The sequence below is a fragment of the Daucus carota genome, chromosome 5 (assembly GCF_001625215.2).
Source record: "Daucus carota subsp. sativus chromosome 5, DH1 v3.0, whole genome shotgun sequence".
NCBI lineage: Eukaryota > Viridiplantae > Streptophyta > Magnoliopsida > Apiales > Apiaceae > Daucus > Daucus carota.
This window is the reverse complement of record NC_030385.2, coordinates 867,577-883,027: the sequence shown is the minus strand read 5'-3', so window position 1 is coordinate 883,027 and position 15,451 is coordinate 867,577. Positions and strand designations below refer to the sequence as shown.

General features: G+C 35.8%; 2 protein-coding genes across 2 annotated transcripts; both read left to right on the top strand.

Annotated features, from left to right (window-relative positions):
• The first annotated feature begins 449 nt into the window (after positions 1–449).
• On the top strand, positions 450–5,785 carry LOC108222784 (DEAD-box ATP-dependent RNA helicase 20). Its single transcript, XM_017396693.2, has 10 exons — positions 450–634; positions 1,009–1,256; positions 2,208–2,387; positions 2,501–2,662; positions 2,814–2,968; positions 3,338–3,430; positions 3,722–3,807; positions 3,928–4,154; positions 4,965–5,198; positions 5,581–5,785. The coding sequence occupies exons 1-10, from the start codon at positions 579–581 to the stop codon at positions 5,637–5,639; spliced, it is 1,500 nt and encodes a 499-aa protein (XP_017252182.1). The 5' UTR covers positions 450–578; the 3' UTR covers positions 5,640–5,785.
• Positions 5,786–8,538: 2,753 nt separating this feature from the next.
• Positions 8,539–14,230, top strand: LOC108222783 (beta-galactosidase). The gene is made up of 18 exons (XM_017396692.2): positions 8,539–8,926; positions 9,250–9,345; positions 9,431–9,543; positions 9,641–9,707; positions 9,804–9,896; positions 10,027–10,170; positions 10,317–10,405; positions 10,535–10,640; positions 10,756–10,843; positions 10,969–11,087; positions 11,182–11,346; positions 11,470–11,642; positions 11,746–11,855; positions 12,161–12,270; positions 12,479–12,700; positions 12,866–13,071; positions 13,153–13,489; positions 13,599–14,230. The coding sequence occupies exons 1-18, from the start codon at positions 8,756–8,758 to the stop codon at positions 13,707–13,709; spliced, it is 2,520 nt and encodes an 839-aa protein (XP_017252181.1). The 5' UTR covers positions 8,539–8,755; the 3' UTR covers positions 13,710–14,230.
• The last annotated feature ends 1,221 nt before the right edge of the window (positions 14,231–15,451 follow it).

Genomic DNA, 15,451 nt, shown 5'->3' with positions numbered 1-15,451 from the left:
GTTATTAGGCAGAGACTCGTGTGTTTTAACATTTAATTCATGTGTGTCATGGATATGCATTCCTTGTATGCGTGTTCTCATGGGTATTAAGGGCACGTTTTCGACCGGTGGTTATTTTGGATACTCCCTCTCGAAATTGTGTTAGAAAAAGCATTCACCCGCTGGCAAACTTATTTTTCAAAATTTAAGGATTTATTTTTTTAGAAAATACATCTTTTTAGAATTTTTTTTGAATATAAATGTTAAGATGTTTTACATTTAATATTTAAAAAAAAGACAGAGATTTATTTCAGAAAAATGTAGAATTTTATATATTTTTATTTAGAGATAAATCTTTATTTCATTTTTTTTGAAAGAAGATTAATCCTTATTCTTAATTGTGAAAAGTAAATTTAAATTCAACATTCAGGAATGTGGCAAGACCGGGCCGAATTACAGAAAACCGCTCTACTGTTCGACCCGATTCGCTTAGTCCGTGCCCACTCATATAACAGCCCTAATTAACACTCTCAAATCTTCAATCACTCGCTCGTTATTTCAAAATTCCGATACAAAACATACTCTGTAAATTTCACGATATGAGCCGATACGATAGCCGCTCCGGCGACCCCGCTTCGTACCGTGACCGCCGAAGGTAACCCTAACTCAATTACCACTAATTTATTTCTTATTTTTAGGGTTTATGTTTGAGAAGTAGTTAATAATTTTATAATTGGTGAAACTGTTTGGTTTTATTGAATTTCTCTACGTGTTTCTCTCTGTAAATGTTGGATTGTTGATGACTTGTGTAAATTGCAAGTTTGTACTATTCACATGTGGTTAGGGTTTAAGATTTGTGAAACGACACGGTGTCGATAATTGAACCAGCATTTGGCTCTACTAGCTTGCGTATTAGTAGGTTGTTATATCTCTGGTTTGTAATTGCGTTATATATTGTGTGTTTGAGAGGTGTAGCTTAGACTATAGATTGAAGTGTGATCAGGTTGATTTTGTTTGTGGTTTATTTAGTGATTCGGGATTTGGAGGTATTAGTACGTCTGCCAGCAAGAGGGTTGACTATGACGGCGTGGAGTCTCCGCGGAAGTTGGATTTGGATGGTTTGACTCCGTTTGAGAAAAACTTTTATGTCGAGTCTTCGGCGGTTGCTGCTATGTCGGAAAGTGATGTAGATGAGTATAGGCTTATGAGGGAAATCACGGTTGAAGGTCAGGATGTGCCGAAGCCTGTTAAATCTTTCCGAGATGTTCGCTTTCCAGGTACGTTATTTCTGTTGAATAGTTTAGCAGTTGTTGACAATCTTGAGCGATAGAAAGTGCAATTGTGGAATGTACACGCCCAATCCTAGTTTTCAAGGTCTTATTTGAGTAACATTTGAAGTATTGAAAATCTTTAATTGGTTATTGTTTCTACCCTTTGTAACAAAAGTATTAAATTCACTTATGGCTTGGCCCAAATCTTCCCAATATAGTATAACGTGGCAAAGAGATCATAATTTTTTTTATACATCGAAGGTCTAGCATAACTAATATTACTGAATCCTACAGAAAGTTCAAAAGAAACATTGTTATCTAGGTAATAGAGGGAGTATAAACTTAAAGTCTGCTTGTTTAAGCTAGTAGGATGTCTTGCATAGATGTGGCAATAAATGAGATATCTGTATGTTACTATATTTAGTGGGGAACTTATTCATCATTAAAAGAGCATGTCCAATAGAGGCATCCTTTGGGGGTGCCAACCATGTCCAATCATCATAAATAGTAGTTTTTTATTGTTCCTCCATCCATTATCATATTTGGCTATCTCTAACTCTAACAGTTGGCACCCAATATAAGGTGCTTAAGTAGTCCCAAAAAATAATAAAGAAACTAGACACGACTAAATAGGTATAAATGATATATACGTTCAAGATAATTATTTGAGTTTTATCTATTTTGAGGGCACCCTTTGAACTCCAAAAGGGTGGCAACTAAGAGTGCCATGCCACATAGACTTGGCATCCCTTATGAGAGATGCTCTAGGCGACTGCAATCTTCTGATGTAAATAAGCAACTGACTGCCTTTTTAATAAAATTAAGGTGCAATGGGATCTAACATTTAATGGGAGAAAAATATAATTTCTAAAATACTTTCTCAATCAAATTTTATGAACTGCTACTGATGTGTTGTTTATTTGATATTAGTTAATTGATCGTTTTCCTCTGCTGCAGATTATGTGATGCAAGAAATTGAAAAGGCTGGCTTTTCTGAGCCTACAGCTATTCAAGCTCAAGGATGGCCAATGGCTTTAAAGGGTCGCGATCTCATTGGTATTGCTGAAACAGGATCGGGCAAGACACTAGCTTATCTACTGCCTGCAATTGTCCATGTTAATGCTCAACCATTTTTAGGTATCAACGTTTCCCATCTCCAAGACATTGTCTTCATGCATTTTATTGTATTTCATTTTCTCTATATGGCTCATAGGAGGTCAAAATCCCGACTGACCATCTTATTCTTTCAGCTCCTGGAGATGGTCCAATTGTTTTGGTTTTGGCACCGACTCGTGAACTGGCTGTTCAGATACAGCAAGAAGCTACTAAATTTGGTGCATCATCGAAGATTAAAAATACTTGCATATATGGTGGGGTCCCGAAAGGACCTCAAGTTCGTGATCTTCAGAAAGGTAGGTGGCGATAAGCTCAAGATGACTTTACTACTGTATGGTGATGTTCATGAAACGGGTATATCCTAATGCTCCGCCTTCTACTTAATGACGCTGTCATATTCATGGGAATTAACTCAACGATGTCATTGGTAACAATTTTCTGCCCTAGGTGTTGAAATCGTTATTGCAACACCAGGACGATTGATTGATATGTTGGAAACTCATCATACAAATTTGCGGAGGGTCACATACCTTGTGTTGGATGAGGCTGATCGGATGCTGGATATGGGATTTGAACCTCAGATCCGAAAAATTGTTTCACAGGTTTGTTTCTTCTTGTTTGATAGAGATGTTATGAAGCATTTTAAAGTAAATTATGCAGTACAGATTACAAATAGATAAATCACTGTTTATGCTTAAGTCTGCGTTATGTGTGGACACAAACACACAGTGTTTGAGCTTAATTTTGGGTAGTGATACGAAAGGGAAGGCATAAAGTCATTCTATATCTTTTTAGAAACAAGTATATAGCTAATGATATATCTATGAATTGGATTGTTAAGCATTATTGTTAACGAATCTGTTTACCTTTATATTTTTTGAATATAAACAGCAGTGATATTGAACTGAATACGCATTGCAACTTATGATTAACCCCATCACAATGCTTAACTCAATGTATTTTGTATGCAGATCCGCCCAGATCGTCAAACCCTGTACTGGAGTGCTACATGGCCTAAGGAGGTTGAACAGCTGGCACGAAAATTTCTTTACAATCCATACAAAGTAAGAATCTTTTTTCCGGCAATATTAGTACTTTTTAGGCTGAGCTAACTTTCATATGTCCTGACCATTTTTGGCAGTTGATATAAACTTTGTATATGACCTACTTCAGGAATAGCACCATTGATTGTGATAAACATATCAACAATCTGTTACGTTTTGCTATAGTTGCTTACAGACCATTCTGGTTTTGGAAGTCAGTATTTACAATATATTAGGCCTTCAGTACACGTAAGTTATAATATAAAGTTATGTACACGCGGTGTTGTAATATCACTCGTGAGATTTTCGCAGGTGGTTATTGGGTCACCGGATTTGAAGGCTAACCATGCAATTCATCAGCATGTGGACATTGTTTCTGAGAGTCAGAAATACAATAAGTAGGCATCACCTCTATCCTGTTTTTTTTTGTCATAGATGTTACTGTTTTTTTAAAACAAATTCCGTACTACTTGTGATAAATTCTTCGCTCCATAACAAAACCATCTTATATGTGCTAGATTAGTGAAGTTGCTGGAGGATATAATGGATGGTAGTCGGATTTTGATATTCATGGACACTAAGAAAGGGTGCGACCAAATTACTCGGCAGCTTCGGATGGATGGTTGGCCTGCTCTGTCTATTCACGGAGATAAAAGTCAGGCGGAAAGAGACTGGGTCTTGTCAGAATTTAAAGCTGGCAAGAGCCCTATAATGACTGCCACAGATGTTGCTGCTCGTGGTTTAGGTATGTTTATTAGGGGAAATGATCAAGTATATTCATTTTGATGATTCAATCTGATTACTTTTGACTTATAAGAATGAGTTTGTACCTTGTGTATTCATGAGCATATATTAATGTATGTAGGCAACTCAAAAACAGCCGTAAAGACCTATTTTTCAGATGCTAATGCTTCCTAATATGAACTTCAGTCTGTTTCTCTGTGAGACTGTGACCTTCAGTATTCCCAAAATATATTCTTGACTTAAAGATCCTCATTTCTCTATGAAATTATCACAAGTGTAGTTTCTTGGGTAATGAACTATCATTTTCTTGGGCATTGTCACAATTTTAGATTTTGTCCCAGCATATTCATTTGTCTTACTAACAAGAAGCATGTGTGCCCCCGAACTTGTATGTAAGTCGGTGGACTAGCTTTTTAGTTGAAGCCCCGTGTCAGTAGCTATAGGTTTTTTGATCTTCTCAGGTTAGCCAGATGGATAGCAACGTTTCATACATGAACTCTTTAATTATTTTTCGGGTTCTCCATTTGATTAAGTGAAACCGTTTCGGTTTTACTAGCATTTGCAATGTATAAAGTTGAATGGCTGAATACAGACATCAGTATTAGTTACATGAATTTCTGTTGACTAGTGGCTGCCTATGTTTTTAATCAAGTAATTTGTGATTTATGGACTTGTTCCCTACACTGCCAATTGAACTTAGCTGGGTGTTGCAGCTGATGATGGATCTTGAAGTTTGGCTAGAGTTGCTGATAGTGATGTTATATGGGATCGGCTCTGTAATTTATAGAAACTTATAATCTGTTTGTTGCAGATGTGAAGGATGTTAAGTATGTAATCAACTATGATTTTCCTGGATCTCTCGAGGATTATGTTCATCGGATTGGTCGTACAGGAAGAGCAGGGGCAAAAGGAACAGCATATAGTTTCTTTACAGCTGCAAATGCCAGATTCGCTAAGGAACTTATTACAATTCTCGAGGAGGCTGGGCAGAAGGTCAGTAGTGAGTTGGCAGCAATGGGCCGTGGTGCACCTCCTCCCCTAGCAGGTTGGTAGACTTGTCCACTTATTACCATATCATGCAATATAGACGACAATCAGGGCACCTGAAATTTGGTTCATTTGTACCCTAACCTCGTATAGATGATGTAAGCATGACATCCCATGTTGAAATTATTTGAAACCAGTTCTTATCTCAACCTTGAGAAATATTTTTTTTAAAATCCAGAAACTTTAAGTTGTTCCTTTGTTGAGTGAGCAGATGACTTTTAGATGCACACTAGATATGATAAAACAACTGGCACCCTTCTAGTTTGCATGTATACTGTAAAGAAATTGCAGACCTGTCACCTATGGACAAGTGCACTGGTATTCAACACTTTAGTTCACATCAGTTTTATAATTTGTCATAATCTTTGCCTTTGAAACAGGTGGGGGATTTCGTGATCGTGGCCGTGGCTATGGTGGCGCTCGCCCATGGCATAAATAATAATTATAACTGACTTGCCCTGGAGATCGGAGCCTATATGGAGTAATTCTTGTATTTCCTTGTAAATTAGCAAGTCAACATGAGTAGTGGTGGACACATTCTGAATTTTAGGGCTTCTTATGATCCAAAGGATTTGATTTTGATAAGCTGGTTTTATCTGTGTCGCGTGATTACTGCTAGCCTGCTATAGGTGTTTTCGATGTAAATTATTCTGAGAAGAAAAAGAAAGACATTTGCTTAAAATTATATTTTTTCAAATGACAATTAAAGAGAACAGAAAAGGTAAGATATAACATGGCCAAGCTGTATTTAACATAACGAATAAAATACTATTAATAAAATTGAGTACATTTAATAAATACTGTACATAGCAATCTATATTGTGACTTGTAGGGGTGGAAGACTACCTTATCAAGATTACAAATACATGTAGGAAAAGAGGCCGAGAAAATAAAATAAAATAAGGGCTACTGTATATTTGATGCATGCATGAGTAGGATGATAAGGCCTGTCATTATCTTCTCATCTTCATCAAATGCTTCACGAACCAGTGAAAGGCTAGCTCTCATTCATATCTATGGATATATGAGTTGGATGTGAACAATGCTGATGTGTCGTTCCTCATCAGCATGTTCACTAAATAAGCACTATATATGTATGTTCATTTCATAGTTATCATATACAGTGTTACAGTTACATTTCGTGCCGGTTAAGCGGTCTCTGACAAACATATGTTCTAGCATACGGATCATGTTAAATTAGCATGATCCGTATAAATTAGGGACTCTATCGTGAATATATACATGATTTGATAATAGTAGAATAAGGTATTTGCATGGACTCGGATACTTTATGATTCGAATTGAAATTCGATCAGAGAAAGGTATTTGTAGAGAGTCGGGTGTTGTATGTATCATCTTATAGGTGGAATGTGGATACTAATACAATTTGCTGCATTTAGCCAGCATGAAGCAGATAAGCACAAATTTATTATGAAAAAGAAGGCTTACCATTTATCAGTTCTTTTAATTAATTCTTTGTACTATTATTTATAGAACTAACGTGTGAAGTTTGTTGAAAATGTTTGGAGGATTGGACCACAGGCCAACTATCTTCGAGTTCAGGTCCATATCCGTGTGTCTCCTTTGTCTGTTGCTAATGCTTTGTTTTATTTCACTCTTAAAAATCATGTACAACTCATTGCAACTATAGTTTAGTGCTTGAAAGTTGAAAGAAACCGTAACTTTCGCCCTTATAGCTGCGTGATTCGAGTCACAGGGCTCGCGAGAAACTCGAACTTGTCTAATTGGACTTGTTTCAGTTTGAATTCGTATACAGATTGAATACAAGTTTGAGGTACATTAATTATGTGAGTCAAACGAGCTCGAGCCGAGCTCGACAAAAAATCAGCTGCCCGAGCTCGACAAAAAATCGGCTCGAACTCAGAAAATTTGACTCAACTCGATTTTATTTATATTTATTAAATTTATTAATGTGCCACTACAATTTTAAAAAATTTCATGAAACCGTGGACATTAGTCAAACAAATATAAATTAACAAACAAGAAGTCGAGAATTCATGTCAAAAATACAATAAATTTTGCCTACGAGTTGCATACGGGTGGATTGGTGACACACATCCTATCCGATGGCTTCTTATCAAGTGGGACAGGTGAATTTCGTTACGTGCTGCAACTCTGCACCTCTCCATAACAAGAAACTAAAAATATATTTAGGAATTTACTCAAAATAAAAAGGAATATATTTAGGAACAGGGAATCTGCGGCCAAACACAAAATGAACAGAAGTGACGAATGAATAAGTTTACACGCGATTACGCAAACAAGAAACTTACAAATCTTTGACCTTTTGACGAAGGAAACATCTCAACCAATGCCTATAAATGTATTAATGTATACAGCTTTCGAGTATATTGCTGTATCAACAATAATGGAAACATATAATGACCGATTAATAACAATAATACTCAATTTAAAACTCACAAAACTCAAAATCGATAATTGGTATGCGACTGATTCGTGCCTTGAGTTAACGATATCATCTAATTATCAAGTGACGTCTTTTTACTGATACGAGTTGAGTTATTAATATTATCCGAATTCGTCTTTATATATTTTTTTCCATTTTTATAACACTTTCTTACTTGCCGGAGGTTCATGTCGAGTAAACCTTGTTGTTGTGAGACTTCTTCTGTTAAATTTTTATTCAAAAAGTAAGTTATAGAACTACATACTTTATAAGAATATCAAAATCGGTACTGTGTCCCGTCTTTTGATGTGTCCGTTTTTTTTTTTTTTACAATTATTACATCACTTCTGAACAAAATAATATGCAGAGCGGAAAACTGATGTTTTTTTACAGTTCAGAAATAATGTAGAAAAGCAGTGTTTGGACATGACTATACAAAGAGGCCAAGAAAATTTATTGGCCTTAAAAGTAGGACCAACTGTTTTGAGAATTGTGTGGAGAATCTTTGTGCAACAAAAACACCAAAAACATACCCTCCAAAAACATCTTTTTGTAAGGCACACCCAAACACTACTTTACTCTCCTTTGACTATTTTTCTCCTTTCATTCCTTCATTTGTAGCACTAGTAAAGTAAATAACTAGTTTCAGGGTAAATAATCAAATAAAGCACTTAAAAACTTGAAAATTCTGAACTCTTTGATGTAAAGATTGAAACTTTATGGTGCTAAGAATCAATGTGACTCTGCAAAATTGAGTCTTTATCAAATTATCATGACTGGATAGAATAATGAGTTTTCTTGGTTTTCTTTGAGCATAAATAAGTCCAAATTTGGACCTACCCCCCCTCCTTTCACTTTCAGGTTTCCCTGTTTTTTGTGTTTAAATTCACAGCTTAAAGCACCAATCTTTGCAAGTATCTAGGCACCAATAGGCAACCACATTTAACTGCTCTGCATTGAAAAAAGAGGGTGAGCTCAAGAACAAAGAAAAAACCAACCAGTGACAACTGTTTTCTTCTTTTATAGTAAGCTTTTTATGTGTTTTTAACTTGTAAGGAATAAAGTTAGAGGGGTGGGAAAAAGAACCTTGCTTTAAGAAGGCAGGTCAAGAAGAGGTATTCATAGTTATGAATTTGAAGGGTGTAATGTGTAATGTGGTAGTGGTGGTGGTGCTGTTGAGTTCTTTGGTGGGTTATGGTACAGCTTCTGTTTCATATGACCATAAGGCTATTGTTGTTAATGGCCAGAGAAGAATACTTATTTCTGGATCCATTCACTACCCAAGAAGCACTCCTGAGGTCTCTCACTCTCTCTCTCCCTCTCTCTCCCTCCTTCCCTCCCTCTCTGTGTTTTAAGTCTCAATGTATATGTGGGTTTATTAAGAACCTTTTTCCTTTCCTTTTCCTGTCCATTCTGAAATTTTAAGGTCTATTTAGCAAGTTGTGTGTAATGTCTGTGTTTGTGTCTGCATATATATTCTGCAATACTTTAAATTTGGTTAATGTCTCTGTTATTGGATATTGGATACTTATAGATAATTTGATGAGGTATATGTTATTTCGATTATGTATGTTTTTTACAGTTATAATTAAATGTATTCTTGAATTTCGGGCTGTTGCAGATGTGGCCAGATCTTATTCAGAAGGCAAAAGATGGAGGTTTGGATGTAATTCAGACATATGTTTTCTGGAATGGCCATGAACCTCAGCCTGGCCAAGTAAAGATAGCATACCTCATATCTTTAATATGTACTTTTTCAGTTTCTTTATATATCTGCTAAAAAGTTGTTCTTTCTTGTTTAGTATTACTTTGAAGACAGATATGACCTGGTGAAATTCGTAAAATTAGTGAAGCAAGCTGGTCTCTATGTTCATCTCAGGATTGGTCCCTATGCTTGTGCTGAATGGAACTTTGGGTACAATTGATACCGTAAACTTTGCTTCAATAGATATTTCTTTTATGCTTTAAAGTGGTATGATATTTTCTTATGCACTTCTTTATGGTGATTTCAGAGGATTTCCTGTTTGGTTGAAATATGTTCCAGGTATCAGTTTCAGAACTGATAATGGACCTTTCAAGGTTTGCACTTCTTATTCTGCCTCTGCATGTCCTACTTCCGCAATGTACCTTCTTTATTGTTCGAACTAATTACGGTCTTTTAATGGTGTCATGAAGAGTGCCATGCAAAAATTTACAACCAAGATAGTGAATATGATGAAAGCAGAAAGGCTGTATGAGTCTCAGGGTGGTCCTATAATAATGTCTCAGGTAATAAAGTAGCTAAGTGCCTAAGTTAATTTATTTTGTCATATTTCTGGTCAATGTAAATAAAAATCTATTTTGAATAAGTAATTAAAATTGGAAGATGTTGAGAGGCCTGTGCTTTATCCTGTGACAGATTGAGAATGAATATGGACCCCTGGAGAACGAATTTGGTGCTGCTGGTAAAGCTTATACAAAATGGGCAGCTGAGATGGCTGTGGGTCTAGGCACCGGAGTTCCATGGGTCATGTGCAAGCAAGATGATGCCCCTGATCCAGTTGTAAGTGTTTTATGATTCATATTAGTGATGTACACTGTCCATTTGTGGGGTTTCCATCTAATAGTGTACAGTGTAGCATTTTAAAGTGACTTATTATTTTTGTTCTTGCTTGCAAATTAATTCTTTAACTGGGGTTTGCTTTGTAGATCAATGCTTGCAACGGTTTTTACTGTGATTATTTCTCACCAAACAAAGCATATAAACCAAAGATGTGGACTGAAGCCTGGACGGGCTGGTAACTATTTAGATACTTATATACACTTATGCTTAGTTTCCTTCTTATGTTGTACTTGAACTTAAAAGTCGCAGCTTCGGTGCTATATATCATGTATTGGCCAGTGTTCATTCATTTACTTTGATGCAGGTTTACTAATTTTGGAGGTGCAGTCCCATACCGTCCAGCTGAAGACCTAGCATTTTCAATTGCGAGGTTTATACAGAAGGGTGGATCTTTTGTTAATTATTATATGGTAATTTTAAATACTCATTTAATTTGTATTTTGGTTTAGAGGTCCCCTTTCTTTGGCTCCTTTATACAGTATGTATATCACACCAGTATTTAGTTACTTGCTTCTATGCTTACAGTACCACGGAGGAACAAATTTTGGCAGGACCGCTGGTGGTCCTTTTATTGCTACTAGTTATGATTATGATGCTCCTCTCGATGAATATGGTAAGAACACAGAACATCTTTTAGTAACTGTTCAAGGATTAAGTTACATGTCATATATATATTGTCATGTACTTCTCTGAATTAGCTCATAAACTCTTAATGACTTCCTATTTTCCTATATCTAGGGTTACTAAGGCAACCTAAATGGGGTCATCTAAAAGATCTGCACCGAGCAATAAAATTGTGCGAGACAGCGTTAGTGTCGGGAGATCCCACTAGGATAGTACTGGGAAGCTATCATGAGGTTAGAAAAACTCCGGTCTCTGCAGTAAGCTATCCAGTTCTAAATTAAGATGAATGTTAAACTCTACTGGTTGCTTTCTGTGGCTATCTTACAGGCTAATGTTTTCAAATCAAAGTCAGGAGCTTGTGCCGCGTTTCTTGCAAACTACGACAGAAATTCTTTTGCTAAAGTGGCTTTTAATAATATGCATTACAACTTACCTCCTTGGTCTATCAGCATCCTTCCTGACTGCAAGAACACGGTTTATAATACAGCAAGGGTGAGAACAGCATTTTTCATTAGTTGAATCATGCGTAGTACTTCTGTAGTTCTGTGATATTCTTATCCTTTATTATTATGTCAGGTGAACAATGTAACCATCTAATTAACTCTTATTGTACAGATGGGTGCACAAAGTGCACAAATGAAGATGACTCCTGTTAGCAGAACATTTTCTTGGCAATCATACAATGACGAGACAACATCTTACGAAGATAAAACATTTACAGCAGTTGGATTGTTAGAACAATTAAATACCACCAGAGATGTTTCTGATTATTTGTGGTACAACACAGAGTAAGTATTTGCCTATTTGCGTGGTTCTCTTTTTCCATAATTATGAATGGTTTGGTGTATTCTTTCTGTTTCTATCCTCAAGAATCTTTTTCTCTTCGATCAGTGTCAAGATCAACTCTAATGAAGGGCATTTAAGAGGTGGGAAGTGGCCTGTTTTAACAGTCTTCTCCGCTGGTCATGCTTTGCATGTTTTCATCAATGGTCAACTAACAGGTATAATGCTATAGAGATGAAATGTGTAATGATATTTTAGACACTGCTAATGTATAATTCCAACAGTTACTCATTTGTTTCTGTTTAGCTATATTTGCACAACTAGTTACTTCTGATCTGCTTTTTTTTTTTTTTTTTTTTTTTAATCATTTGCTATTTTTTTTGGTTTCTTTTACCCAAGGATTGTAAAAGTTGAATATAATAATACATGGCACATAGTTGATTCAAATTTTCCATACGCAATATATAGAAGCCATATGCTTCTGTATAGTCATTATTTATTAAATGCTCTTTACATTCGACAGGATCTGTATATGGAAATATCGACAGCCCAAAAGTAACTTTTAGTCGCAGTGTGTATCTAAGAGCTGGCTTGAACAAGATTTCAGTATTAAGCATTGCTGTCGGCCTCCCGGTATGTACACAATCCCTAGTACACTATAATTTTCCTGATTCTTTTAATGGTGAGATCTGATTGCTACTTTGAATAGTCAAAGCCCAAAAGGTTCAGATAGAAAACTGAGGGAAGGATATGCATAAGCACAAAACTCATTAAATATAGGATAAGCTAATGTTTATTTTGGATGAAAATATATTAACATCTTCTGCATTTATGAATTCAGAATGTAGGTCCACACTTCGAGAGGTGGAATGCTGGAGTTCTAGGTCCAGTTACTCTCAATGGGCTTAATGAGGGAAGAAGAGATTTAACATGGCAGAAATGGTCTTACCAGGTTGGCCTGAACGGTGAAGCTTTGAGTCTTCACTCTCTTACTGGAAGTTCTACTACTGAGTGGTCTGAAGGTTCAGTTGTAGCTCAAAAGCAACCACTGACATGGTACAAGGTTAGTAGGCTCAATTTCAGCAAACACGTCATGATATATAATATGATCCTAGTTGATCACATTAAGGAACCTGATTTTCATGCTTTTGAACCAAAAAAAATTATAAACTTCAAAACAAAAAAAGAGTAATCTTGAGCGCTAACGATACTTTAATCATGGTTCCAGACAACTTTCAATTCTCCCAGTGGAAATCAGCCATTGGCTCTAGATATGAACAGCATGGGTAAAGGTCAAGTATGGATAAACGGGCAAAGCATTGGACGCTACTGGCCTGCTTATAAAGCCTCTGGTACCTGTAGTCAATGTAGTTATACTGGTTGGTTTAATGAGAAGAAATGTCAAAGTAATTGTGGGGAGGCTTCCCAAAGATGGTGAGCGGAATCAACTTTTATAAAACTTGCTTCTACAAGGTCGTAAACAGTTAAGTGACTGGCAGATAATTTTAATTTCAGGTATCATGTGCCTCGATCATGGCTGAAGCCCACAGGAAATCTGATGGTTTTATTTGAAGAATTGGGTGGAAATCCTTATGGTATCACATTGGTGAAAAGAGAAGTAGCAAGCGTATGTGCTGATATTTATGAATGGCAGCCAAACCTAATGAATTATGAAATGCAACACTCTGGTAAAGTGAACAAGCCCCTGCCGCCAAAAGCCCACCTCTCGTGTGCATCTGGACAGAAAATCTCATCAGTCAAATTTGCCAGCTTTGGAACACCCTTAGGTTCTTGCGGAAGTTTCCAAGAGGGATCTTGTCATGCTCACAAGTCCTATGATGCCTTTGAAAGGGTATGCTTAGATTTTTTATTTTTTTTTCATATTTCTTAAAGTAATACTGATTTCCAAACTAATTTTTCTCAATTTTTTAAAAATATTTTACTGTTTTTCTGTGTTGCAGTACTGCATTGGGCAAAACGCATGCTCAGTAACTGTAGCACCAGAACTTTTTGGAGGTGATCCATGTCCAAATGTCATGAAAAAGCTCTCAGTAGAGGTGATCTGCAGTTGATGCTACAAAGGAACCCCAGCAAGCCACAGAGCTTATACGACCATCTTAATTATTTCTACCATTCCAAGTTAAATAGTTGTCTCAAAATAGCTACCACACCTCCATGATCACCAAATTCTTTGGCTTTGTCATGTCATAGTGAAGTTGTACAGATATACAACACACTGTGCTCCAAAGCTAATACAGACTATCAAGATTATTGCAGAAACAGTTGATGTATATAATGTAGTGTTATCTTCAAAGTTGTTGCCTGCGGATGCAAAAGAAAAGGACGGGGCAGGAGCTCAAGAAGCCATTCGGACAGTTACTGAATCCATGAGCAAACAGTAGTAAAGCTTCTGGATTTTCAGACTAAGATATTATGCAACACGTGTTATTTCTCGCAATTTGTAAGCAATTGTCTCATTGCTTTCTATATGAAAATTGTGATTATGTCCTTGGGGAAAAGCTTGGACAACACAAAGCTCTTTAGTACTATTCTTTTCTCTTGGTTATTGAATTGAATGCTTTCATAGTGGTTATCCTCCTCGTCTATTCACAGTTACTTGTACTTGCTATCCAGTCAGTTAATTGTACTTAGTATCAGGTCGAACACTGTCAAGCTTGAATTCAAGTTCAACTGGATAGTTTTTGAGCTTAACTAAATAGTTCGAGTTAGAATTAGTGGGTGTTTACCCACTCCCTCTTTTCCAATCTGTTTGGCAAGTGCCCAGAAGCGCTTAAAAAAGGTGAAAGAAGTCCATAAAAAGAAGCTAAGAAACGGAGGTTTTTTTTGGATTCTGCTTAAACTTCTTTCACCTCTTCCTCCTCTTCAGTTCCTGCTGTTTTTGTTTATTTTTTATTCCTTCTATCTACTTCATGCTATCTCCATCAAAATATGAGATGATTTTTTTTATTTAAGTTTTATATTAATATCATATATTATTATTTATATAATTTTTTAAACACACTTGTAGATCACTTAAATGTGAGACAAATCAAACCGAAAACAATTTTTTTATATAATATAAATATTAACTCTAATCTAATATTTTCATCAACTTTTCTCAATTTACTTCATAAATATCAAAAAAATTATATTACAAAACTACGAAACTATACCAACTTATAAGTTAAGTTATCCAAACACCTAAAAACTTATAATTCACGGTATCCAAACACTTCTAATAAGTCCAAATCAACTTCTCACTTCTAATCCACTTCTTTACCTTAAGCAATAAGTCACTTATTTTAAGTCCAGCCAAACGGCCTCTTAGATCGAGACACAATTTTCAAGCTCGAAGTTTGGCTCGACATGAATTCAACAGGCTTGAACTCGATCCGAAATTTCATCTTTTTTTACTAAGGACCCGGAATCTTGATTTGATTCTACTTGATATTGGTAAAAGATCGAATATAACAGGTACAATTTGAGTTTGACTCTGATTCATTTAAATATGTAAAATTTATTCAAATACTACATACTTATTATATATTATATACTTAGAGTTAAGTTCCATGTAGTCCACATATTTACTGTAGTACCGTAGACCACGTATGTTCTGCAACTATAGATAGGCATAAAAACATTGCAAAATGTATGAAACTTGTTATTTTGTGAAATACATTCTATAAATATCACTATTTCATTAAAAATATTGAAAATCATTTATGTTCGACAAGTAGAACACATATGTTCTGTAATATGTAAATATGTTCTGCAAACTTAACATGTTTTGCAGAATAATGTGTTTTTCACTATT